This window comes from Ceratotherium simum, chromosome 16, assembly GCF_057802395.1.
Source record: "Ceratotherium simum simum isolate JZ-2026a chromosome 16, ASM5780239v1, whole genome shotgun sequence".
NCBI classification, from domain to species: domain Eukaryota; kingdom Metazoa; phylum Chordata; class Mammalia; order Perissodactyla; family Rhinocerotidae; genus Ceratotherium; species Ceratotherium simum.
This window is the reverse complement of record NC_141915.1, coordinates 9,302,213-9,329,799: the sequence shown is the minus strand read 5'-3', so window position 1 is coordinate 9,329,799 and position 27,587 is coordinate 9,302,213. Positions and strand designations below refer to the sequence as shown.

The 27,587-nt window shown below is 41.7% G+C and overlaps 1 protein-coding gene across 3 annotated transcripts in view; it reads right to left on the bottom strand.

The window, feature by feature from the left end:
* STX8 (syntaxin 8) overlaps window positions 1-27,587 on the bottom strand; it is a 241,991-nt gene that overhangs the window by 57,682 nt on the left and 156,722 nt on the right. Inside the window, exon 8 of one of the 3 annotated variants that reach the window (XM_087440423.1) lies at window positions 19,544-19,625. The exons of the other annotated variants lie outside the window; for them this stretch is intronic. Within the exon in view, the coding sequence (XP_087296549.1) occupies window positions 19,585-19,625 (41 nt within the window). The 3' untranslated portion in view covers window positions 19,544-19,584. The remainder of the gene's footprint in view (window positions 1-19,543; window positions 19,626-27,587) is intronic. 3 annotated transcript variants of the gene reach the window in all.

Genomic DNA, 27,587 nt, shown 5'->3' with positions numbered 1-27,587 from the left:
AAAAGAAAGTCTGTCTTGTGTTTTTAACTAAGAAACTAGAGCATAGTGGTCGTCCGGCTACTGGTGGTGAGCACTGCTCTCCTTCCTTCCTGCAATGCAGTTCTTGGAAATGAAAAACAGTCTTATTTTAAATTGAGTGAGTGGTCTTTTCTCCACAACATTAACATCTCTGGAAGACGATGCCCTGGGAGCGTCGTGTATACATAGCTCTCCACTCTGTAAGCTCCTGGTGCAGAGTGTGACATGGGGTAGAGAAAGGGGGACTCAAGAGTCAGAAGACCTGGGTTGGAATCATAGTTCCACTGTTACCTAGCCTCATCTGCTCTAACTGTAAAACGGGGATACTTATAATCACACCTTAAATTTTGAATAGGAAATAAAATGAAATAACACTGATAAGTCAGAATCGATTTGTATGGTCTTACAAAGGCCCCAAGAGCCAAGTGTGGACCTACGGTCCTGTTAAGTAAAGCCAAAGTCAGCTTCACGGGTGTGCAACCTGAGCAGTCACACAAGATCCCGTACTTATAAGGGGCCATTGCTTGGTTTAATGCTCTGCTAGCACCATCTTGATATTCTTAATAATTTCTGAACAACAGGCCGTACATTTTCCTTTTGCACTGGGCCCCGCATAATACGTAGCCTGTCTTGGGTAAAGCTGCATGGTTCAATGAGAGGAGCCCACAAAGATGTCCATCTTTGGCAAATAACTCCCAGTGGACCTGGAAGTTTGCAGTGGACACATGTTAGTTTTCCAGCTGCTCAGCATCTGAACCCATTTCTTACATTTGAGGAATTCTTTGCTAAATGAGTCTTGGTAGGAGGCAAGGCCAAGAAAATGTTAGCATTCCCCTGCCTCCCTGCCAGCTAGTATGTAGGTGCTACAACTAAGAAGCATGTGATGCTTAGAAGTGAGGAGAGTGGAGAATTCATTTTGTTGGTGGCGGCAGCAAAATCAATTCTCCAGGGACATCAGTGGTAGCCCCCCACTATGACCTTTGGTGTCCAGTGCTGGCACTGCTAGCTAGTGAGGGGCATCCAGCAGCTGTGACAATGAGATCCTCCACTTGATGGTTCTGGGTGGGTCTGTGGTTATGGTTCTAGCCATCTTTGGTTTCTCCCCATGTTCTAGCCTGATGTATTTTTCAAACTACTCAATATCCTTTTAATAAATTCCTTTTGTGCTTAAGTAATCAGAGATAGTTTCTGTTGCTAAGAGCTTTTTTCTGATATAAAATTAAACTCTGCTGCAGAGTTACTAAGCCTGATAATCCCTCAGCTGAGAGCAAATGAGTTCTGTGTCCTGAGGCAGAACTTGTTGGGCTATGCGCCCCTAGTGATGAACACAAGCACTTGTGCATGCCCACACAGAAGGGACCTTAGAGGTCACTTGGTCCACACTCCCTCTGAAAGTAGGAATCTTTCTGGAATAATGCAGGGTCTAAATAAGATTCGAATAAACACGATCCTGATAACTAGAGGGTATGCTAAGCAGAAAGTCTTTATCATGGGTGACAAACCTTAAGGCTGGCCAGCTCCCAGTTACACCTTTCCAGGTCAATGGTCACCCTAGGGCTTGTGAGGATATCCCTAACCATCATCAAATTGTCAAGGATGAAGTTCAGGGAAATTCTACATCATTCACGGCCAGAAGATGGAATGTCATTCCTTCAGAGTATGTAATTTAGATGGTGGCTGAGTTTCTAATGGATTTCCAGAGCATGATGGGGCTAAGGTGCTCTTGATTCTGAAAACTGGGGACCACTAGTTTGTGAGGAAAGATCCCGCACAAATATTATGGCCACAGAACAAACCAGAAGTGTCAAACACAGTGATTCTGCTTTTGGCGTCTGGGTCAAGGATGCTCTAGGAAATTATTTTCTTCTCCTTTTACAGGCATGTTCTATCGATGGCAACAATATTCTACATTTTGCCAAAGGCTGGGAGAGGAAGTGAAAAGAGTTCCGACAAGCTCATTTTTCAACACTTGAACTGAACTTCTGGCTGAAACAAAATTACTTGATCATTGGCATTACAACTCTATTTCTACAGTGCCACTTGGCTGGCTGGGTGCTTTTCTAGTCACTGGGTGAGTGACACTGGTTCCAGGACAGGGCTATTAGCCTGTAACAGCAGAAAGACCCAATTATGAGGCATCTCCCTGGAAAGCCTAAGGTGCAGCCCACCCAACTTTGTCTGAATAGCAGGCACATCGGCAGGGGCATAAAGACTGCAGCGATGACACGTAGTAGGGAAGATGTAGAGCCACTTCGAGGGAAGATCAGACCACTGTGGCAGTTGCAAAGTGGGTCTCGGGGCAGGACACTTAATGCCAAAGTAACGAGTAGGGTCCCTCCCGTCACAGCCAAGTAAATGACAACTGGATAGAGTCAATCAAGGGCTGCCAGATACCACAGATCAAGAGAGGCAGAGATGAAAGAATAAGGCAGTTATCATTTATTTGGGAAGGAAGAGATAAGGCGGAGGGGAGCAGGGGCTCAGAAAGTCCAGGCAAACACCAGCCAGGGCCAAGGTTCCTGGAAGCTGCTGACCCCGAAGGGTGCTGCTCCCGCAGCAGAGGGCGCAGCTGGTCAGAGCCAGGAGGAAAGTAGAGGTCTACAGAGCCCCGCTCTGCGGGGGGAAGTGGGCAGAGGTGCGGGTACCCTGGGAGGTCCCAACAGCTTCAAAGGGGAACGGAGAGAGATGGGCAGGGAGGGAGAAACAGAAGGGAGAGCGCTCTGGAGGCTTTCCAGTGTGAGGAAAGTACTCATACCCCGGGCTTTATTTGAATTTATCACCTCTTATTAGTGTCTTTTGAAATGCGAATTAGCTGATTAACCACTGCTCACAGCCTCCCAACCGCTCTTTATTCCCCAGCATTCAGCAACTTTTTCTAAATAGGGCAGGCCACAGTAGCCCACCAGGGGGAAATTATTCTCAAGGTTACAAGAACAGTGACCAGGCAAACTTACTCCCCGGGCTGGGTGGAAGCAAGTTGGGGGTGAGACTGTGCCTGAAGCCGGGCTCTAACCACCCCTGGTTTACAGACAAAGCGCTCCAAGGACACTGTTTACCTCTCATGTTAGCCTCCAGCCCGTCATTACGATTTATGAACAGGACTCTGGAGAACAGACAGACTCTCTTCCACCCCCTACCACTTTTTTGTTTACCATATTCATTTGATAAAAGGTCCATTAGTTCTAGGTCCCTAAGGAATGGCCCCACACTTGCGTTAGCTTTCTGTTTGGGCCATGGGCTCACATTTATGAACAACAAGGGATGACCTCTGGCAGAGCCTCGTCCGCACTTGCTCCTGCCTCCAGTTTGGCAACACGACACAAAGGCGGTGTGGCATGTATACACTTTCCAGGCTGAGCCCCTATTCAGAGGGGGCTGCAGCTTGTGCGTAATGGGCCCCCTACAGACAAAGCCAGCAAGTTTCTTAATTAAGTCTAAGTGAAAGACAGATCCCGCTTACATCTTCAGAGAACCTTCCTTCAGAACTTCAAAAACACCCTAGACTGCCTATCAAATCCGGGCACGAATAACTAGCAAACGATTTTTTCTCTTCTTTAAATATAGAGAGCCAAGCCTCCGGCGCCAAGTCTTCAGCCCCCTCTCACTTTCCCTGCAATTTTAGACATGCCTCTGGTTTATAAAACAGGAAACAAAGGGACTTCTTGTGTGTCGGAGAAGCCCTCAGAGGGTCTGCATTTCATTCCGGCCTTCCCCAAAGCACTGCGCTGTCTAAAGAGCTCTTTAACTGGTTTCGTCTCATTAACATTTCCATGAGGTATCAAAGGGTGTGCTAAAAACCCAGCATATGTACATATATCACATAAGGACAAACCCTAGTAGGGAATGATATTAAAAAATTAATTATTAGCTAATTGCCTTTTCAAAAATGTGATTTTTCACCCCCCAGCCCCAGCCCCAGTAACCCTCTCACAGACAGACCTTTCTGTTTTCTGGGCTTTGCTGTGATAATGTTCTTTGCAAACAGAAACCAATTATTCTGCAGCAGTAAGTCACCAGGAGTATGAATTGCTTTAATTTTTCCCCCTTTTAGCAGCTGCCCAGGGTGGGTTGTGAGGTGGCTGCAATAATGAAGCTAGAATGAATACTCAAGCAGCACCGAGACTGGGTGTCCTGCAGGGAAAATGATGTTCAAAAATAAAAGTGCATTTTTGTTGCGAGAAGCTAATCAATGAGTTAGACATTTCCAAAAACGTGCTTTCCACTCTGAATTTGCATCTCCGGCGCGGCTTTCCCCAATGAGTCCTGTGCACCTGACTAGCTTGTAAAAATGTCACCTTACTGTTAAAGTGCTAAACACGCCGTTTTTCCTCGCCTGTTCTCCTCTCCCTACCCCCCTTTGCCTTTTTCCTTCTGCAATTCTTTGCTTTCTCATTAGAAATGCCCAGCAACGTCTGGCAGACAAAGACACTACAAACAAAGTGTATGGAAAGGGAAAAAAAATTAAAAAGGAAAAAGTGCAGAGGAATTCTTCATTCACTGATCTCTAGAATACATTAATATCTGAAACTGTTGGCACAGCCTAAAAATACTTGGGCGGCTAACAATGCAAGCAATGATTCGAAGTCTGGGATCTTCAAATAAACCCCAGTGCTGTCATGGCCACCACGAAGGAGAATAATGGCGATATTAGCTGACCTTCATTTTGTTGTTTCTTCAGACTTGACTGCTGGACCTCTGTTTGCCTGTTACTAGGATTTCGTGGCTAAAAAATTTTAGCATTTCCCAGGCAATACAAGAGCCAGTTTATTAGGTAAATAAACCAGGCCTTAAGCAGCCTATTCTGTTTCATAATGAGAACTGGGTGAATTGGAATGAGCATTGGGTTGGAGTCAGGGAGAATGACTAAGAATCAGAGATCTCATCGTTTTTCCTTCATCCAAAGCACCAATGGACAGTGAGGATGGATTTTACGAATCATCAAATCAATGTGCTGGCTTTGGTTAACTTAACCAACAACATCTGCGAAGTAAGGAAGATCAGGCTCACAAAAGGACAAAAATAGCAGCTTTCTTCCTCTAGAAATCTAGATCTTCAATGACATTTCACTTATCCCAAGTTTATGAGTAACTGGAGACTATTTTATAACACATTCAAATGGAACTAACGGTATTGTATTTCGTTCACCTGTCATAATTACCTAAACGTGCTTATGTTATCCAAACCACTCTTGAGCGACAATCTTAACGATGTTAATAAAATAAGTAATGCAAAACTGGATCCTTTTTCAGAGCCTTTAGATCCAGAGGGCCTTTTGGCTGTCTAGACTATCACGAGTGGTAATTATTACATTTAGTGTCTGTTTACTGCTGATTGTCTCTGCTCCCTCCCCCCACTGCAATATAAGCTCCATGAAGGCAAAGACCACCGTTGTATCCTATCTCACCCAGCACCCAAGACACACCTGCCGAAGGAGGTGATATTATTTTTTGCCTGCCTTTGGGAAAACACATCATATCTTTAAAAGCTTTCACCTGCTGCACCCAAAAAGCATGAGATGCAATACTTCCTAAAGTGCAGTATTTTTCCACTGAAAATGAACACAGGAGTTCAAGTTTCCTGTGGTTCTCAACTTCCAAATTAAAATATATCTTCTAATAAATGCTAGAAATGTTTACTCTTGCTTAAAGCAGGAGGTCATGTAAAAAGATAATACACACACTTTTCCAAAAAGTTATACAAGTCATCAGAATCACTGCGTTGGAAACAATGTAAAAACAGAAAATTTTCAGACTCTGGGAAGTGAGGAAAGCACGTTACACGTGTGTAAGATATGATCCCAAAATGGTTTAAAAAAGGTAATACATGTAGACATATTATATGTATGCACAGAAAAAAGATTGGAAAGATACAGCCAAAATGTTAATAGTGATTCTAGGTGGTGGATTTTTATTTTGTTTACTGTTCTGTATTTTACCATTTTTCCTCAGTAAACCTATCATGTTTATAATCAGAAAAAAATCTTCGATAAGCTTTTTGTAAAAAGAAAATATATTAGTAAATGAGCTAGATCTCTGCCTCAAGAGTTGTGAAAAATATGGTTAAATTAGTACAACAGGCACCCAAGTGGTGTGTCTTATACATGCACACATGCACACAAAACACACACTCGTGCTCCATGGATGTACATGCCCAAAGCTAAAGAGAAACATTGGAGTGGGGGAAGTGTTCTGTGGCTATTTATTTATTCATTTTCAAGTTTATTGAGACAAAATTGCTATAGGAGTCTGGAGGAAGTTTTCTCTCTCAGCTTGAAGCAACCTGGTTTCACATTTCTGGGTTTTAAAGGAGACTGTATTCAAGGATGCTCAATTACTCTGAATAGGTGTGACATTCCAGGCTGATGGGTATTCATACCTGTCAACAGCTGTGCATTAGCATTTCAAAACCCTTCTAACGTGACTTACGAATTTTTTCTATATGAGGATTCAGCACCTTGCAGAGAAGCAAAGGTTGAGTGCAAACCAGGGTGAAAACCCTTTCTGTTAGGGAGTGGTAACCAAAGGAATGTTACAGACCCAGCTGCCAAATACCACTTCACAGACCTCTAGGTCCAACACTACCGTGTCAGGAATTAGGGGTAAGAATGCTGCTCTAAATTTTTAATTGGGTACTTGGAGGAGTGGTAACTATACCTGGGGAAAAAAGTGTTAGCGTGAAATGGGATATTTGATAATAATCTCCTCATCAAGGTTTTTCCCCTTTGGCATCACTTGTTTGTTCATTTCCATTCACTGCTACAAGGTCAAGGTTAGAAATGGGGGGGGGAAATAAGTTCAGAACAACTGAATGCCTATTTCAAATCAAAACGTTCCCCTGAAAATGTAATTTTATGTAAGATGGAATTACATAGTCGTAACCGCTCAGAAAACAATAAAGGGGAATTTCACATATCAGAAAGGCTCTCTGACAATGCCTAAGAGGGCTGGAAATACATTTCTAAAATATGTCATCCCTTCACATGCATGTAAAAAATATGTTGAGGATTCCACAGGGAAAATATACATCCATTTATTTATTTATTTATTTTAAAATTTGGTTCTGATATTTTGCCTTTTGCTTCTCTGAGTCTCCTTGGTACAATTTATTGTTCTATTTAATTTGAACTGCTGCATCCTTTCTGTTGACCAGTTCCTTGCTCAGAATAACTTCTCCACACCTGGGACTCGGGCCTAGGATTTCTTGTCACTTTTAGGCACTTCCTGTGACATTACAGTGTGAGTGATTAGCAGATGAGCTCTTTTTTCTTTTTCTTCTTTAAACAATCTTTGTGCTTATGTGAACCCTCTGTAATAGTTGTATGTGTATATATCTATTTATGTGTATAAAACATAGGTCATATATATTTCATATTATCTATATTATTTCAGTGGGTAAATTTCTTTTTAAATCCTCTTTCTCCACCAATACTCAATTAGATATTATTATCTACTACAGAAAAGGGGAGCAAGGAAGTCAAGGCTCAAATCAGCCAGAAGAAGGGAATCTAGACTATCTGAGAACCTCTGAGAGCAGAAGTCCAAATGATCAAAAAAACCTAAGGATGTAACACATTCACTTACAAAAGAAACTTTGAAGTACAAAAAACTAAAGAGAAAAAGCTGTGCAAAGAGCTCATCAGTATTTCAAAGGAGGGTGATAACTTATTCTAATTTCCACAGCCACGGGACAGCAGGATGGGGCCCAGCCACGCTCAAAGCCCTAGGACTGCTCACGCTCCCCGGCTCCCATCTCCTCTTGCTTCTCTTTCTGTCTGTCTTCATTTTCTACTGCGCTTCTCACTTCTTTTATGGGCTCCTCCCTCTTTTTATTATTTGTTTTATTTATTGATAGGTTTTTCAAGCCCTTTACTCTTTATTTTTCAAGCACAGTATAATAATTCAAGTACAGTAACCTCTCCCTGAATATGAGGAAGTTCCTAAAAATCCCCACTATTGAGAGAATTCAGTTAAGGAACTTAAAACATCATGGGGGAAAATGGGTTTACGTGAACCCTTATAAAAGAGAATACGTATAGAAGACAGAACTCGGAATACTGAGACTACCCAGGGTGCTTTACATACTGGAGATGAGTAAGACCTGGCACCAAACAATGACTTTCCATTCACTAAACCTGCTCACAAGACCTTCTAGAATGTCCCTCCCATCCAGTTTCCAGTCAATTCATTCTGCTTAGTTACAGATATGTATGCTAAGCAGCATTCTTTTCCTGCTGTGGTTGGTCCTCCTTCCAAATGCTTAATCGTCCAATTTTATGATCTAGGGTTGGCTGACATCCGTCTCCTAGCTTCAAGCCAGGTCCAGAGACACAAGGTATCCTGAGTGCACAAAGTGCTTTGATGACAATCATTTCTTCCCCCTCTCCCTGCCATCCTTCTTTCTGGTCTTCCTTCCCCTCTCTCCTCCTTCATTCATTCAATAAATACTTAGGAAGGCCCACCATGCCAGGCACTGTGCTAAATGATGGTCCTCCTTCTATACTGTAAATTCTACGAGCCCAGGAACCAGGTCTGTTTTGTATCTTTAGCCCCTTGCATAGTGTATAGCATAGAACAGATGCCCTATAAACCCTTCCTGAATGAATGAAAAAATGAACAAGACACAGCCTCTGCTCTTGGGTAGCTAAGAGTCAGTGAGGGACACAGGGAAATAGTACAGTCTGAGGATGAGCATCTGTAGGTGTCCATCATAACCCAGACCTGGGGAGTCAGGAAGACTTTCTAGTGCAGTGGTTCTCAATCTGAACATTAGCACCCCCTGGAAAACTTTAAAACCCCAATGTACTACACTCCAGAGCAATTAAATCAGAACTTATAGGGAAGGGGAATCCAGGCACTACTATTTAAAACTCTCCAGGTGACTCTGATGTGTAGCCCGGGGAGGGAACTGCTGTTCTGGATCCTTTCTACTCAGTCTGTGGTTCTTGGAGCAGTAGCATCCACATCACCTGAGAACTAGTTAGCCATGCAGAATCTCAAGCCCTACTCCAGACCTACTGAATCAGAATTTGCATTTTAAGAAGATCCCCAGGTGCTATGCATGAGCTGTTCTGGAGGATGTTCCAGCTACACTGAATCCCAAAGGACTAAAATGTTAGCAAAAGGAAATGAGGAACAGAAAGGAGGCGGTATTCTGGATAGAGGTAGCGATGTGTGCAAAGCCACTGAAATAAAGGAAAGCCTAAAGGGGATGGCAACTAGCTCAGGATGGCTAGTCCATGAGGGGTGGGGGGAGTGGGGGAGTGTGAGTGTGAATGAGTGAGTGTTTGTGTGTGTGTGTGTGTGTGTGTGTGTGTGTGGTTGAGGGCTGGGACTAGATCCTGCTAAGCTATAGAAACCATGCTATGGAGTCGGGACTTTATCCTGCGGGCCCTGGGGTGCCACTGAAGGGTTTTAAAGCTGGGGAGAGGCTTGATAAGATCCCCTGAAGACACACTGCTCTCCCTCGCTTCAGAGCTTTGCAGTTCATTCCACTCCCTTAGCCTGAAGCTCCTTATTCATTTCAAACTATCAAAATCCCACCCATCTTTTCTGCCCTAACTCAAATGCCTTCCAGTTACCAAAGCTGGAAATAGGCTCTCTCTTGACTCTGAACTTGTACAGCACTTTGTATGGACTACCAAATGACCTTTATCACAGCCACTCTACTTCTGCAGTTTTATTTTGTCTACCATCTTCTCTCTCCTACTTCTAGACCAAAGCTTTTCAAAGACTAGTTTCCAAGGATCACCTATTTCAGGACATCTAAAGGTGCCTGTTAGACAACAAGGCGAAAGACACCCTGAACTGGTTTCTCTGCCTGTGGGGCCCAGATGTTTGCATTTAAAAAGCACTCCAGGTGAGGCTCGTGAGTACCAAAGCTGGAGCATCAGAGTACAAGACTACAGTCTCCTTGAGATCCGGGGCCATCGCATAAATCCTAGACTCTGACACTGCACCTCTGTGTACAACCTTGGCACACCATTACTCAGGGAGATGAGGAAAGGAAGTGTTTTAACTTCCTTTCTCTACTCATCCATGATTAAATAACACATCAAGGTGCTTCCAAAAACAAACTAAGGAAATTTACAGGAACTTAATTAAATACAGTAGAAAAGTACTCCCTCATTCCTGATTTGTACTCAGTCTATTAGTCTAGGCTCAGAAAGGGCTTTTCCTCTAAGAGCCGGAATGTGTCTGGTTTCTCTCATCATGGATATAAGATAGATAAGACTGGAATCAAAGTTTCCCACAGAGGTGATCTAAGGACCAAAAGAGATATTATGCATCTTTGAAAGCACCACAGAAACTTCTTCCTCTTATTACTATTAACTTTTTAAATTGGTCATTTAGGAATTAAGAAACACTAATCACATTCTCTCTTGTATTACTGTGATTGTGATTTTGTTTTTTTTCTCTCTCCCACTAGACTTTAAGCAACTTGCAGGCGGGACTATGGCCAATGTACTTTTGGATCCTCCCCATAGGTCAGCATTGCTGAAGGGACTCAATAAAAATGTGATGAATGGATGAAAGATGACTATATCACAGAAGCCCGCATGCAATAAATAATACTTCATTTGGAATCTGCACCTGTGTGGGAATTCTCCGAACACCTGCGAAGGCCAGCTACTTCTGTTTTCTCAGCCTATCAAAGAGGGCAGCTGCTTCATTCCCTCCCATGACCTTCTCTCGTTCATCCAACCTGGAAAGGCTGTGATTTTCCCCAACATACAGACTCTCTCAACATTTAATAGCCCCACCAAATAGACCTGCCCTTTAATGTCAATCTGGTAAAATTCCGTTTAAAAATCTGTTTCACTGGAACATTTTCATAAAATAAAAATAACAAGGAGACATTAAAGGCATCTGGTTATATTAATTAACACAGATGTTATATTACTAAATTCACCTGTAAAAGGAAAGAGTGGCAAACACTACCATATTTTTCTCCTATCATTTATATATGAACATTCAATCCCTGATTTCCAGAAAATCTACTTTTACAGATCCCAAACCATCCTGAAAAGAACTGTTACTCTATTTTGTATTTGTACACTGAATGCATTACTATTTCATACCCATGATTACACATGAAGTAGTCTTTAAATTGTAATTTTAAGGGACTATGTTCCTCTGGTAGGTACCACCTTTATGATGTGAAAAATTTTAAATTAAGCAATTTCACATGGAAATTGAGTCTTCTGGCCTTCCTTGAAAAATCAAGGTGGGCCCACATGGCTGCCTCACAGCAGTCACCTGGGCTGACCCCTCTCAAGAGAGGGAGAGCTCAAATTCAATGCTCTCCACCCCAGGCTCACTGGCTTCTGGACCTGCCTCACTTTGCCGCCCTACGGAAACCACAGAGAAGGCACGGTTCCTTTCCCAAAGATACTTATGTTCATCTATTGTTAATAAATTAAAGAGTAAAAGACATGCTTGGCATAGAGGGAAAACAAAGTATTAGCCACAACAATACCCAACTCTGAAATGGAGATGAAGGAAGACTAGAAGTAGAACAGCAACCGAGGAAAGGCCACCAGTATGAGCAAACGCTCAGCAGCAGAGGCAGAGAAACCAGGTTTCGAGAAGTGGAGTAACCGGTTTGGTTGGAGTGCAAGGTCTCCATAGAGTACAGGAAAAAGGTGGCAGATAAGACAAAGGGTAGCGAGACTGTGGTCCTTAGATTCAGAGCCAAGGACCATGGCCTGTGTTCTAGGGGCAGGCTGGAGCTCTGGAAGGTTCACTACCCAAGGCCTGGCAAAATGAGAGCAGTGTTTCAGAACAATCAAGTGGGTGTCCGTATCTAAGATGCACAGAAGAAAAGTGAGACCAGAGATGGGGACGCTGGGGAGCTCACTCAGGAAGGCATGGTAGAGTGGTGACAGTGAGACTGCAGAATGGAGAGAGCGAGTGTGTAAGAAATGCAATGGCCTGGGGAGCAGGCGGTGCTGGAGGAAGAGGGGGAGGAAGGACTCAAAGGTGAAAGCAATTGTCCAGCTAGAGTAGCCAAAGACCAGTGGCGCTAAACACAAACACTGCAGAGAGGCTGGCTGTTTGTTTTGGTTTCAAGTGTGTATGTGGCACGTGTGTTTAAGGTAGTAGGATGGGAGGTTGTAAATGATGAATTTGGTTTGAGACATGTTAAGTGCCAGGAAATGAGGGGGCAGCCAAGAGACAGATGAGCGGATAAGGGGCGCACACACAGGGAGGCACTGAGTGGCAAGGACGACTGGAACCAAGGGACGGAGATGATTTCCGAGACAGAAGAACAGAGGTCTGATGACAATCTGCACAACCAAACCAGAAACATTTCTGCTCCACTTCAAGAAACAGTGCAGATTTAATTCTTCCATATGTAGCCTTAGAAACCAAACCAAACTGTTGTCCTGGATACTCCCAACCACTCCAAGTCTTTACTGAGCCATCGGCATGATGGATGGGGCTCAGTTTACCCAGAGACAGAAAAATCAGATGAAAGGGGTTAATTACAGCTGTTCTCACCACTGCTGGGTGCAAAACAGCCACGAGGAAGCCATGATGAAGCCACATCTATTTAAACAGCCAAATTGATCATTGTAACTGTTTTTTTCTCTTAAAAAAACCCGCACAGTTTTTAAGCCATATTCCTGCTTCTCAAAGCCTCTCATACAAAGAACCCAAAAGTGAAAGCTGCCAAAATAATCCTAGACCTTAAAGAGGCCTTGATTTATCATTTCACAACTGGTTCCCATGCACTGCCGCTTTCTATGCCCTTTCCACTTTTTCAGAACTTAACTATAAATTCTGCCATCAGATCAGGGAGGCAGGCATAGTGTTGATGGATGTCAGACCAGGGGTGGGGAAGGTGAAGTGCAGTTCCCCACCGGGAACAGATGAGCACGCACACTGGCAACGGCTGCTTGCAGATTTCTCACAGACTGCTCCAGTGACGACTCTGCCACCTCCCTCCCTCCCTCCTGTTCCCCAGGCCGTCCTCATCTGCCATTTCAGGCCTCTCTTCTGCAACTTCTAGCTCTGCTCACTCCTGCTGGGGAAATGATGCTTCCAGTCCTGTTTCATCGTGGTTTGGGTTCCTTTTTGAAAATTACCAGGTTAATCACTCCTACTTAATTAAAAAATAAACTTCACCCAAGTTCCCTTAACTTTTTAAATTATCCTTTTTTTTAAAGAGCAGATAAATGTATATGAACAACAATGAGACCCAAGCACAATAACTGATTAGTGGTACAATGAAATAAGTTACAAAACACAAAAATAACTGCTTAAAGCAAAGTTAATCTACCTTGTTCATGTCTCAGGATTTTTGCTGCACAGGTATAAGACTCTTCCTTTCATTTACCTGTAGGTTTCACCTTTAAGCAAAGGGGGTGTTTCCCATCTAATATGGGGATGGGGGGGCAAGGGGAGGGGCCAGCAGAGGTTCAGCAGATGACTTAGGAGGCTCTAGGTAAAATGCGGAAGTCTGTCTTTGATACCAAACTTCTTTCTTTCTTTCTGTGCTCTGTTCCCACCATCTGCACCTCCTCTGGCCAGCACCCAGGCACCCTGAGAGTCCACACTGATCCTGCCAAGATCCACAGCGTCACACTTCATCCAGGCCTGCCCATCCTGCCCCCCGCCCAGGGTATAAAACGACTTCTCCATCAAAGCTCCAATTTCCCTAATGTGGATGATTTCCTGGTGATATTTTTTTAAATCAAATTACGTTACTCTAAAAAGTGAATAACAAACTCTTTGACCTCCTCCTACCCCACACACCATATTCAGCCTTTGCATCTGTATTAGTAACTTGTTGACTCAAATCACTGGTCATAACTTGGCAGCCAAGGAGCCAGGTCTGGTTTGCAGTTACGTTTTGACTTGGGTAGAGTTTTGAAAATTGGCAAATTTCACATAAAATCAGGCTTCTCTTGTTCTTTAAACAAAAAGAAGAAGAAGAAGAAGAGGAGGGGGAGGGGAGGGGGAGGGGGAGGGAGAAGAAGGTGGCAGCTGATCTGGCAGCTTGGGGCCCATACTGCCAGGTGGCAGCAAGTTCCAGGGGCTGAAGAGCAAGCACCCTGTCCAGATGGGCACATGCTCCCGTTCACAACGGTACCCCCCACTCCCAACTGTTATATACCTGGTCTGAGGCTCTCGTTTTCTTTACCTAACTGGTATTTGAGTTTGCAACCTCTGACCTAAATAACTCTCTAAATGATGGCACAATTTCACAGAAGTGGGGAGAAGAAATATTTTGAGGTATGGGTCTTTCCTGGGTTTCTGCTACAGATCTGGCCATCTGCAATGCCTAATCCAAACATCCATATTTTTCACATTTATAATTGATTCAGGAAATCTTCTAGAAACAAGCCACTGGTGGTTCCTTCACTATTAAGACCAAGAAAAGGAATCACAGTAAAGGAAGCAGATTCCATAAAGGAACACAGGAGGCATTCTTAACGGGGGATCTCTCTTCTTTGCCTTTCTTACACTCCTCCCCTCTCCTCTCTCATCTTTTAAGTTTCCTTTCTTTCACCTCTCCTTCTACCCTGCCCCCACAACTCTCTCTCCTCGACTCCACCATGTATTACCACAGGAGCACATATCTTTCAGCAGTCTGCCTGTCCATCCCACTTAACCTCAATCCTCAACACTCTGGTGTATCATGGAAAATTAAGAACTTTGGAGAGGTACGATGGAAAGAAAAAGTTTAGCAAGCAGTGACCACAAACCACTAACACTGGCCACATCTGGTCACTGTTCTTTACAAAACTCAAACACTTTATCAAACACTCGGGGGGGCCTGCTAGCCTATGCAGGTCTAAGGTTGATTTCACATGCATCCAAATCAAGTATTTTAGGAAAAGGAAACAAACTCAGAAACCAGGAGGCCAGGAAGTGAACAGGCTCCCTGGAGCTTCTAACTTGCCGACTGGCAATAGTGACACCATATGAACAGCCACATTGAGTCAGACCCAATGTTCTATCCTTGCCAGCTTTCCAACAGTGACAAAGAGGGACATAGAAAAAAATGCCTCTCCTTGTTAGCAGCTTCAAAAGTTAGATGTGCCCCCAACTTATCCTGGTTTACTTTAATAACCTATTGTCATTCTATATAAAACTGTTTTGAACTTTTAAACCAGGAAACCCCCAGCCTTCCTAAATTGCCTGTGCTGCTTGATACCATAGGATCCTAGAGAAATTACTCTTTTATAAGAATTAGTCTTTATTTTTAATGGCTTTTTTCTTTATTGTGGTAAAATACACAAAACATAAAATTTATCATTTTAACTTGTAAATTCATTGGCATTAATTACATTCACAATGTTGTACAACCATTGCTACTATCTTATTCCAGAACTTTTTCATTACCCCAAAAGGAAACCTCATACCCATTAAGCAATCTCTCCCCATTCCTCCCAAACTCCTGGCAACCACTAATCTACTTTCTGTCTCTATGGATTTGCCTATTTTAGACATTTCATATAAATGGAATCATACAAAGAGTGGCCTTTTGGTCTGACTTCTTTCACTTAGCATAATGTTTGAAGGTTCATCCACATTGTAGCATGTATCAGTACTTCATTCCTTTTTCTGCTTGAATAACATTCCATTGTACAGTGTGTGTAAAAGCTTCTGCAAAATGAATAACAGTGGCTGGAAGCTACTAAACTTAAGGAATTTACCTATGTGACAAGTGGTGTTTCTTTTTAATGGTCCTATGCATTTGAGAATTGTAGACCATGAGGACCAAATCCTAATGTAGCCTATCCACACCATTCATAATCTAATAAACTTTCTATCCCTATTCATATTTCATCTTTCCAGACTAACAAATCCTTAAAAAAAAGTTTGAAGACTCAGAAAATCCTTATCCACATTATTTCAGTTGCCTTTCAAATAAATCCAATTCAAAGCCAATCATTTTGCTAGTTACAGGGAAGCTGAATTGAAAGTTCCAGTCGAAAGACCTCAAGAAGCTCAAGGTCTAGTGAGGAGATAAACATCCAAACAATTTCCCCACAGTGTGACGACTTGCAGGATGGAAAACTAAACTGTAATGACAAGTTCAGAAAGAATTCCAGCTGAGGGAGCACATAAGCTTAATATGCGGGTAGGTAACACTTAACGCTTCACTTCTTGCCTTCTTGATGGCCAAGGTCTTCAGAGAAAAGCCTATAATGGGACCGGTGTTGCTTTCCTGAGTGGCTGGAGCCTTATGATCCTACATGTACAGCATCTACCATGTTTGCCTAATGCACCATCTTGCTCACACTAAAATGCATTCATCTTTAAAGCTCTTCCTATGGTTTCATACTAGATTTGAAAGAGCTTATTAGTGGCACATCTAGAAATTTCACCGGGTATTCATTTCCTCCTTAGAGAACACATTAAAATGTGAACTAAGATACTAATCCATGGAAATCTTCACTGTTTATATTTTCCCTCTTTTTTCCCCCCAACTTTTTATTTTGAAAGATTTAAAATCTACAAAAAAGTAGAAAAAAGTAGTACAAAGGGCACCTATATACTATGTACCCCTCACTGAGATTCACCAAGTAACATTAGTGAATAACTAACACTTAATTATCCAAAAATTAAATAATAATTAGCATATCTGTTTTCTCTGTATCTGTGTTCTGTGTGTGTGTTTTGCTGAGACTTTGGAAAGTAAGCAGCAAACACATGACACTTCATTCCTAAAGCTTCAGCATGCACCTTTTAAGAACAAGGACATTCTCCAACAAACACACAAGATCACTGTTATACCCAAGAATTTCAACACTGATACAATAACTTTATCTAACACAGTCCACAGTCAAATGTCCCTCAGGATCCCAATAATGTCCTTTTAGCTGTGTGTTTCTCATCCAGAGTCCAATCAAAATCACGAACTGCATTTAGCTGTCATGTCTCTTCAGTCTCCTTTTTTTTGTTTTAAATTTTTATTTATTTATTTTTCCCCCAAAGCCCCAGTAGATAGTTGTATGTCATAGCTGCTCATCCTTCTAGTTGCTGCATGTGGGACGCGGCCTCAGCATGGCTGGAGAAGCAGTGCGTTGGTGCGCGCCCGGGATCCGAACCCGGGCTGCCAGTAGCGGAGCGCGCGCACTTAACTGCTAAGCCACAGGGCCGGCCCTCTTCAGTCTCCTTTAATCTACAGCAGTCCTTCCATCTTTTTCTTTCTTTCACGACACTGACACTTTCAAAGGGCCCAGGATGTTGTCTTATAGACTGTCCATCAATCTAAACTACTCTTTGTTTTCTGGATTAGAAACGAGTTAACATTTTTGGCATAAATACTGTGGAGTCGATGTTGTGTTACTTTCCACTACGTCACATTTGGAGCAGTACAATGCTGGGTTGTCACTAATGCTGGTGATGCTAAGTGTGGTCACTTTGTTCAAGTATCTTTCCTCCTTTGTAATTAATAAATAATCTGTGGGGTGACCTTTTCAGACTGTGAATATTCTACTTCCCACAATCTTTCACCAATAGTTTAGCATCCATTGGATGATTCTTAAACAATTATACTGGTGGTTGCAAAATGGTGATTTTATAATTTCATCATAGTTCATTTATTAGCTGGCAAGAACCCTCTTCCCAGCCTCACCACCTTTTTTGACTATGGATGTGGACTCATAAATGCATTTATCAAATCCACTGTTTATTACTATCACTATCATCACTATTATTTTTATTGCTTCAATTGCCCCAAATTTGACCAGTGCGAGTTCCTTAAAGCCAGTTCCTGTGTTCTTTTGATATGGCTCATCATTGTTTGTGCATTTCCTTGACTTCTGACACAAGATGTTCTAGGCTTGCCTTATATTTCTCTGCTCCAGACCTGGAATTAGCTGTTTCTGCAAGGAGGCTTGGTTCCTTTTTGTGGTGAATAGTATTTAGAAACCAAGGTCTGGGTGCTAATTGTGCTCTGTGTGTGTAACTGTGTAACTGCTAATTGTGTGTCTAACTGCTACTGAAGTAACGCTGCTTCTAGGCTCTCTAGGCTCTTTCACGGGTTAAAAGTAGGAAATTTATTATTTCTTAATCATGAGTCCACAATACTTCTAATTCAAATCTAACACCAAAAAGTTCGTTCTTACTTTTCCCATTTGCTATCTGTATCTCCCTTGTTCCTAACAGCATCAATATATTTATGATCAATACATTAATATATCCCTTACTTTCTCCTACTAACACACAAAGTAGATTCAGAATTACTCTACTAATATCACTCACAGAAACAAACTCACTTAGTAGAGTTCGAGATTTCTGCAGTTCGTCGTCATAGGAATAGGTCCAACTAAGGGTATATAAAGAACTCTATTTAAAAGTTACTTGAATGCTTTTTTACTGAATGAACTCTCTATATTTTTAATTAACAGATTTTTGTTAGCTATTTAGAAGCTTATACCTCAAGACAACAGAACCTACAAACCTAAAGACCCCAATATTAAAGAAAATTACTGTATCAAAATGATTCATGCACAAATTTTAAAAAGTCAAATAATTCTAAAAAGGTTTATAATAAAAAACAGCAACTCTCCCTCCCCCTTCTGACTACTCCATCATTAACCTTCACATTTTAAAATAACATGCTCATAGTATAATCTCTAAAATCTATCAGTTTTAGATATTGCGTAATCATTTCCTCTTTCAATATAGGACGATTTAGCTCTCTCACACTCCACCTCTTCCCTCTTCCATCTTCCTTATAATTAAATCATACATTTTGGTAATATTAACCACTAATGTCTACATTATTATGGATACATACAGACTCACTCTTAAGTAACACATTATAATTATGTTTCCTTTTTTCGTATTACTTTTTGTTTTCCTGGAGTTATTGACTGTCTTTCTTTTTCAATTGCTTAGATTCCCTCCCACTAAATCTCACACTCTCCAGCAGCCTCTCAGTGCAATTTTTCACGCAGGTAAACATATCATTCTATTTTCTCCACTGACTTCTATCTCTATTCTAGAATGGTGGTTCTCTTGGTCTGTTGCACAGTTGATATCCTGGGTCTTCCCAATGCTATCATCCAGGGAATTCTCTTTACTTCTCTCTCTCATTTCTGGCATCACAGATCTCCTTTCTGGCGTTACTTTTTCATTTAGGGAAAGTTCTGTGCCAGGAGCTTCCTGTAATACTCTACTACCATTCAGTGTTTCTGCTGAGATACCATACTGGATGCCATCCTGATTTCAGATCCTTTGAACATGATCTCCCCCTGTCCCCCAGCACCCTCTCCTCTTACTCTGGGAAGACTAAAGGTACTTCTCTTTATCTGGATGTTTTGAAATTTCATTATGCTGTGCCTTGACATGGGTCTTTTTTTCATTTAATAAGCTGGCTACCTAGTGGACTCTTTGAATATGGTCACTCTTAATGAAATTTATAGCATTATTTTTTTCGAAACTTTCCTCGCTCCTGTTTTCTTTGTGACATTCGTATTATTTGGATCTTAGACTGATGCTCTAATTTTTATATCCTCTCTTGTCTTTTGGTTCTAATTTCTGGAAGATTTTTTCAACTTTACCTTCCAATCTTTAAAATTGCAGGGGTGGCCAGTGGTCCTTTCTATTCGTCATCTTTTTCACAGCAACTTCTCATAGTTCTTTCTTTCACAAAGAGATAGAAAGGAAATAACTGAAGGATATAAGCCAACCTAATTATAAGACATTAAGTTAACTGTTGTACATTTGTTCTTAACTATAGTTATTTAATATGCAGGTGGTATGTCCATTTACCAAGCAGAGGAAATGGCATCATTTCTTCCAGTAGCTCAAGGTGACAACAACACTGTTTCTTCTGTTAACGACAATCTATACGTTTTGGGGTTTTCTGGAATTCATTTTGCCTGGTTCTAAACAAACAGTTCCTTAGAATACATATAAACCTTTTCCAGTTCAACAGGTCCATGGAGAACCTAATAATTCTGAAAAAAACATCAAAGGCTGGGAAAACGGTGATGATTTTCAAAACGGATGATTTTCAGTGAGATAGATACAGAACATCTTAACGATCCCCATGTAAAGAGCCTATGTGCCCGGTATCACCTGTTGTATCCCAGCTCCACACCTGCTCTTCTGTACTCTGTTCCGTCATGCTGGGGTTTGGAGTCTGCAAACTACTTTTCCCAGGCTCCCTTGCCAGCTAGCTTCCTATTATTTTCTGAGAATATGAGGTACTGGTAGGAGTTCAGACAGAAAGAAGGATAAAGCTGTTCTTCTTCTTTCTTTCCCCATCTGCTTCTAGCAGTGTCTCCGCCAAGTGTTTACTTCCCCCAGTGATCTCACGGCAAACTCTCTTTAGCAGTCCCAGAACCAGCAAGGCAGCCCTCCTCTGGTCTGGTGGCATCTCCCCGTGGTCCCAGCACCAACCCAGGAGCTCCCTCCTTGGCAGTTCCAGCACTGGCGGAGCAGCAGTCCCAGGAAAGCAACAGCGAGTATGCTCCTAGGCTCCGGATCACCATTTCCGCACCTTCCTTCTCCCAGGTCTGTGGGTGATAGCTGCTTCACACAGTTACTAATTTCTGGATTACTTCGCCCTCCCCTTTCTACTCTCTCACTCCTTCCAACAGTATTATAGCAAGTTCTCTGTATTAAGTCTCCCCTGGGTGAAATACCTAGTATGGTTACTCTTTTTCCTGATTAGCCCCTGGCTGATAGAGTCTCCCTGAGGGATAAAAAAAAAATTTTTAAAGCCTCTGTAAGTGCTCATTACCAGAAAGAGCTAAGGGCACAATGCCTCATCTATGGTTATGATTGCAAAAGTATAATCCAACTTTAATTGTTTTACAGATAAAGTCATACATCTCTAGAAGATGGCAAAGTTATCTTAATATGAAGTCCTAAATTAAAGAGGATATCCACCAGTTTCCAAACTAAGTAGTTAAATGCATGACAGACTCTTCTCCATAAAGTTTGACTGATACAAAAATGGGGTTTGCCTACTGCTAAGATGACCAAAAAACAAAAACACCTCTTAATAAGGAGATGAAACTGACTTGGGAGAAGGCTGCTTCAGTCTTCAATTTTGCAAAACGCAGCCATGCTACATCATCAGGTGCTAATTCACTATCTTCAACACACTTTAAAATGAGTAATGTAAATGGCAAGAAAACACATACAAAAGATATTTTTAAAAAGTAAGTTGCAGAGTATATCACGAAGATATTATACAATAACATTTTTTAAAATGCACTTCTTGGACTATTCCTATATTCTGGTTATATTCTGTAACACACTTCCAGATGGCTCCATGCTCTGTGACACATTAAGGAGAGAAAATGGCTGGCTGGGACAGACAAAATAAACCGGAGGATGACAGGGTTTTATGGATGCTGGCTGAGAGGGTGGGATGAGGCTGAGGAGTGAGGCCTTTAAAATGTATATTCTTGACTGAGATGATGAATGGAGAAGAGCAGTGGAGAGAAGAAGACTGGAACTGAGCAAAAACAGGAAAAAAGAGAAAAAGAAAAGACTAGAAAGGGAGGAGAGAGGGAGAGTAAGGGAGTACAAGAAGTGCCCAGCATCCCACAGCCAGAGATGTGACTTTGAGATGGGGGAGTCGGGGCTCCACTTGACTGCTGACGTCAAAGTCCAGAGTCCATCAGAGTGAGCCCCTGGGGGGCTGCCAGTGCTACAGAGCTGTTTGCTCAGAGAAACCTACTTAGAATTATTTACAGCATCCTCTCACTGGAGCTAAGGAGCCTGAGCCCGACTTTGAACACTAATATGAAGAAAAAGAGATATTACTGTCTGTGGGAGTTACTATCCTCAAAATAAACACATCAGCCCTGGGAGGAAAGGTTGAATAGAGAGCCTGAAATCCCTAAATAGAAATTCTCCAAAAGGCTCCTCATTACCTTTCATCACCTACAAACAGAAGAGTGTTCCAGGCATTCAGCAATGCCAGAGCCCACTGATGGGGCTCATTTGAAATGAGCGGTGTAGATAAACAAGTTTGTATGTCACCTTGGACAGAAAAACTTAAATAGTAAGACTACTGGGTTCATTTTGAGGGCTATCAGTGGTCTAATCAGTAGTAATTTTATTTCTCTTTTTCCAAAAAACTCATATATGCCTTTAAATAGCTAAATCTTCTAATTTGCCAGAGACAAGTTATGTTACGTTCAGCTTGGTAAGGGTTAGCAGAAGCAGTCATAGGACAAAGAGAGGCTCCTTCCAGTTGGTCCTCTTTTTCCCCTCCCTTTACATATAAAATTAGATCACTGTCAGAGTCTCCACTTTGCCAAGTGCTTAGAAATATGTTTATCTAGTACTGATAGGCTAAAAGGCTTTTGTTCTGAAAAATTACCTCAGATCTAGAATTTATGCCACTGGCAATAAACGTAGTTTTCTTGGGGGGGAGGGAGGAATATTTAAACTTAGCATATTCTGACTATTAAGCTGATTGGAGCCATCACATGCCACCAAAAATAAGACACAGCTTAAGAAATACTTATGTAAGGAGAAAAACCAAAAGAAGCAATACCAGATAACATTTTTAAAAAAAAGGAAAGAAAGAGAGAGAAGCAGAGTTGGAAAAAGGGGCAAAAGGGATGTAAATTTGGATCACGAAGAGGGTAACCATGTTTTGGAAGGACTGGAAGTTCATCCCTTCTAAGGAAGAGCGAGAAAAAGACAAATTCAGTGTCACAGTAAGAAGTGCCTTTTGTCTAACTAAAACGAAAAAGCACATCAGAAGCTGCTTCATCTATAAACGAATGGAAGTCAGGGGAGCAAATTGGATTAAAAGGCTTCCCTTACTTATCAAGGATATAAATAATATGCTAAAAAGAGTAGATGTCACTGAAATTATATAAAAAGTATAACGTCAGAGGGCTGATAATAGGAATAGAGAAGTCTGAACTCAAACATTCCAGGCATAAAACTTTCCTTCCAGATTTCAAAAATAAATTGCCAATATTTTGGATGTAGGAATATATCAGTGATCAGTTAAATGTGATTTACTGACAGTAACAGGAATGGCAAGAATAAGATATAGTAGCAATAATGCTTAATTCATTTATATTAACTTTTGAGATGTCCTCTGGTTTTTAAAGCCATTTTTGTTCCTATTTCTACTTTGCTTAGGCAAATCTATACAGATATGTATAATTAAGATTCTGCTACCACATCACATAAAAAATGCTTGTATGAAACAGTGTTGCACATTATTTTACAGAGATGCTGAGGAATTTTAGAAATTATACTGTATTTGGGCTGGCCCCGTGGCGTAGCGGTTAAGTGCGTGCGCTCCGCTGCTGGTGGCCCGGGTTCGGATCCTGGGCGCGCACCGACGCACCGCTTCTCCGGCCATGCTGAGGCCGCGTCCCACATACAGCAACTGGAAGGATGTGCAGCTGTGACCTACAACTATCTACTGGGGCTTTGGGGGGAAAATAAATAAATAAAATTATAAGAAATTATACTATTCTAACTTTGCCATAATTTCATGGAATGAGGAGCACCAAGTATTTATTCATTTTTTAAATTGAAACAAAATTTTACTGTGATAAAATACACATAACATAAAACTTACCACCTGAACCATTTTTAAGTGTACAGTTCAGTGGCATTAAGTATATTCACACTGTTGTGCAACCACCACCACCATAGGTATTCATTTTTAATAGTGACCATTTTCAGTTTTCTGTCCATTTCTCTGTGTTTTACAGGTAAGAGGTTATACCAGACAAATGCTAACACAATGATGAGAAATCTTAGATCCATACCTGCAAGAAATTTTTTAAAAATAAGACTTTTCAGAAATCCAAAAGTCATTTTGAAAGGAATTACTGCTTCAAGGGCCAAAAGAAGAAGAGCTCTTGTAAGCACAAATCAACGTATGGAAGAACATGTAGGGGCTGTTTAGGAGACACGTGCTCTCCCCAGGCCGACTGAGGTGCCTGCCTGATGACGTGCAGTCAGCTCAGAGTGGCGGAACACGAGAGATGAGGAGAGACCCCAGGTGCCTGCCACTGGAGGAGGCCTGTGTCACAGACTGCTGCTACCCACGTCCAATACAAAGATCATTTTGCTGCTAATCCGGAGAAATTGATCTCAGTGTTCACACTTACGGCCAGAGAAAAGCCAACTGTGATTTAAAATGAGCCCCAGATCAATTTTTCTAAGGAATGTAACCTAACACTGGTTCAATGACCGAAAATTGTCATTATTGCTTGGCGGTGAGACAGAAAGAAAAGATGAGCCAAAAAATAAATACTGAGTCACTGATGAGGTTCCGTTGGAACCGATTAATGGATGCCTAGAGCTGATAAAAACTTTCATTAATGCAACAACGTCTAGAGTCAAGTTCTTTAAAAATTAATATTATTAATTTATAATATTATAATATTATATATTATTATATATTATAATAATGCATGGCTTATAATACTGCATTTCCAAGGGGTTTGGTAAGGGAGAATTACCTATTTATTTTCTGAATATCACAAATTCCCCTAAACTACCCAACCCCCCTGCTTCATTAAAACATGTGCAGTTCCAAGTGGGCATCTGTTTTGTTATGACCAAGAAGAAGTCACAGGGCAGACTCTCTGGACTGTAAGCATTGCTTTGCCATTGAGCCACTTTTCACATGGGCACTGCTCTGAAGCTGCTGCGTGGTGAACAGCAACCAGGAGGAGGGATTTACTCATGGACAGAACAACAGATTTGCTGTCAGAGATGCTCTGTGCAGAGTTAGAAATTATTATAGCCAGGTATTATTATAATTTTTAAAAATATGATAACTCCTTCTTTAATTTTGTTTGTTTCTATTCAACCTTATTTACCAATGGTTATTGCTTCTCCTAAATGTTGGGTATCACAGCTAATGTTAAAGTAAACTAGCTCATTCTCTGAGCTCATGCCAATAATTGGCTGGGGCTAGGGTGCCTCTTAGAGGAGCATGCACTAGAAAGTCAGGCAGGCAATCTGATATTTGAATTTCTGTTGTGATAATACGCAAAGAAGATAATCCACTTACGAACAATTATGACTTTAATAACCCTAAAACCAGCTACAGGTCCATTTAATTCATTTCATAGTTACAACTTTTAAGTGGGGAGAGGCATGAAATTTGTACCAAAAACTTAAATTTTAGGGAATTTTTTTTCAAAAAATAAAAAATGCCTACTAGCTCACTTAAAAAAATGTAACTAAAAATAGCCCTAAAGCTATAAGGCCAACTTGAGAGAAAAGCGTAAGGAATCTCTATCAACTATTTTTGAACACAGAACCCAGGAGTCATTCTCAATAACCCCATTCCTTTATTTTCCTATCTACATACATAGTAAAACCCACCAAACTGTCTTCATATCTCCCATTAACACATTTCCCTCTCTACCTTTCTTGTTTTGTTCTGATAAGAAAAATTATATGTTTGTTAAAAAAATTTTCAACCAATACAGCAATACATAACACTGAAGTTTATAAAAGTCCCTGTTGGGGGCTGGCCCCGTGGCTTAGTGGTTGAGTGCACGCGCTCCACTACTGGCGGCCCGGGTTTAGATCCCAGGCGCGCACCGACGCACTGCTTGTCGGGCCATGCTGAGGTGGCGTCCCACGTACAGCACCTAGCAGGATGTGCAATTATGACATACAACTATCTACTGGGGCTTTGGGCGAAAAAGGGGAAAAAAAAAAAAGGAGGAGGATTGGCAATAGATGTTAGCTCAGAGCCAGTCTTCCTCAGCAAAAAGAGGAGGATTGGCATGGATGTTAGCTCAGGGCTGATCTTTCTCACCAAAAAAAAGTCCCTGTTCAGCTACAATTTAACTCTGCAAGTATCTCTAACCTGGTGCTGGCCACCCTCATGAAAGGAGAAGACTGACAAAGGTCTGGCCTAGATCCCTGGCTCATATCTGATTTACTGGGGTGGGTGTATGTGTGTGCGTGTGTGTGCGCGCGCGCGCCTGTAGGGTGGTGGAGGGGAGTGTCTAATTCTCTTCAAAGGGGTATGGAAAGAGGATGACAGAGTTGAATGGAACCTCGACCATTTAGTCTAAGGCATTGATTTTACATGTAAAAAGACATCAAGCGACTTCCCTCCCAGGCTTACCCAGGTGGAGTAATTTCAGTCACAACTAGAATCCAATTCTTCATTTCATTTCAGTTAACAAATATAAGATAAAATCAATATGTGAATGAGAAGCACTTGAGTGTAATGGTGAACTCCTGAAGGATTAGGCTGGGTTGGCAGAATATCTTGAGCAGTGATGGGGCGCTGCTCCCCTCATAAAAAGTAGACAGATAACAGTGGTAAAGTTTACTTTGAGTATGCAAAACATACTCTGTCCCAAGCCTGCTGTCAGTCCTTCCACACCCAGCCAGTGCTCGCTGGTGCTGTAGGGCCGGGTGGAAGCAGACAAATTCAGTGGAGAACAAACTTTACCAGGAAACACACATACAGCAGCAGCAGCATCAACCAAGGCCCATACGGTGTAATTATTACTCCATAACAACAGAAGCCACTCTTGGAAATCACACCTTATCTTTCCAAACCACACCAAGCAAAAACAATAATCAAAAAATGATTCTACTTTGTGATCATTTCTGACTCCTTGATGATAGCAAAAGTCACTGCCTGTAACAGATTAGAGAAGCGTGGCAGCCTCTGAGGTGGTCATGGTGACAGCTCGGAGGCTGTCAGCCCCTATCAATCACCTTCCATTAAATAAAGGTTTTCCAATTTTGCGCTTCTCTCAGAGGCTTCATTTTGCCTGGATTAAGCTGAAGCATCAACATTTGAACTTACTGCTCCTATTCCTGCTTCCCAAATAAATGCTGTTAGCAGAAAAATGGGCTTTTCCATAGTAGGAACTCAAAATCAAAGATGACAACAGCGATGTGGTCACATAAGAAGGACATCTGACCACAAACACTTCAGACATGTGTTATACAAACTTCCTCCCCCGGCAACCACAGGGCCCAGGAGAGAGGGAGCCAAGAGAAGGGGACGTTTGTGAGTTGTACACTTTAGCTCCCGAAATGATATCAGGCAATTGCAACATATTCATCGGAGAGCCACAGTATTCTCTTAGATTTCAGAAGCAGGTCCCCTAAGAGTTTTACACTATATGGTTTCACTACTTAGTATCTATTTTCTCCATGATAGAGAAAGTTCATTTTTATAAAATATAGCAGATATGTTTGGGCGGGGGAAATAGTTTTAAATCAACTGAAAAAGGCATGCTGAAAAAATCAAAGGAGCTTAAGGAGATGGACTCATCTTATTTATCTTTATTTTTTTATTTTTTATTTTTTAAAGATTTTATTTATTTTATTTCTTCCCCCCAAAGCCCCAGTGGATAGTTGTATGTCGTAGCTGCACATCCTTCTAGTTGCTGTATGCGGGACTCGGCCTCAGGATGAACGGAGAAGTGGTGCCTCGATGCGCACCCGGGATCCGAACCCGGGCCACCAGCATCGCAGCGCGCGCACTTAACCACCAAGCCACAGGGCCGGCCCCTTATTTATCTTTATAATACTGACAGCCGGGTAGGAGTTTGCTGCAATTATATACCAAAACCAGAATATGGGGGCCACAGTTTATATAAATATGATCAAGAT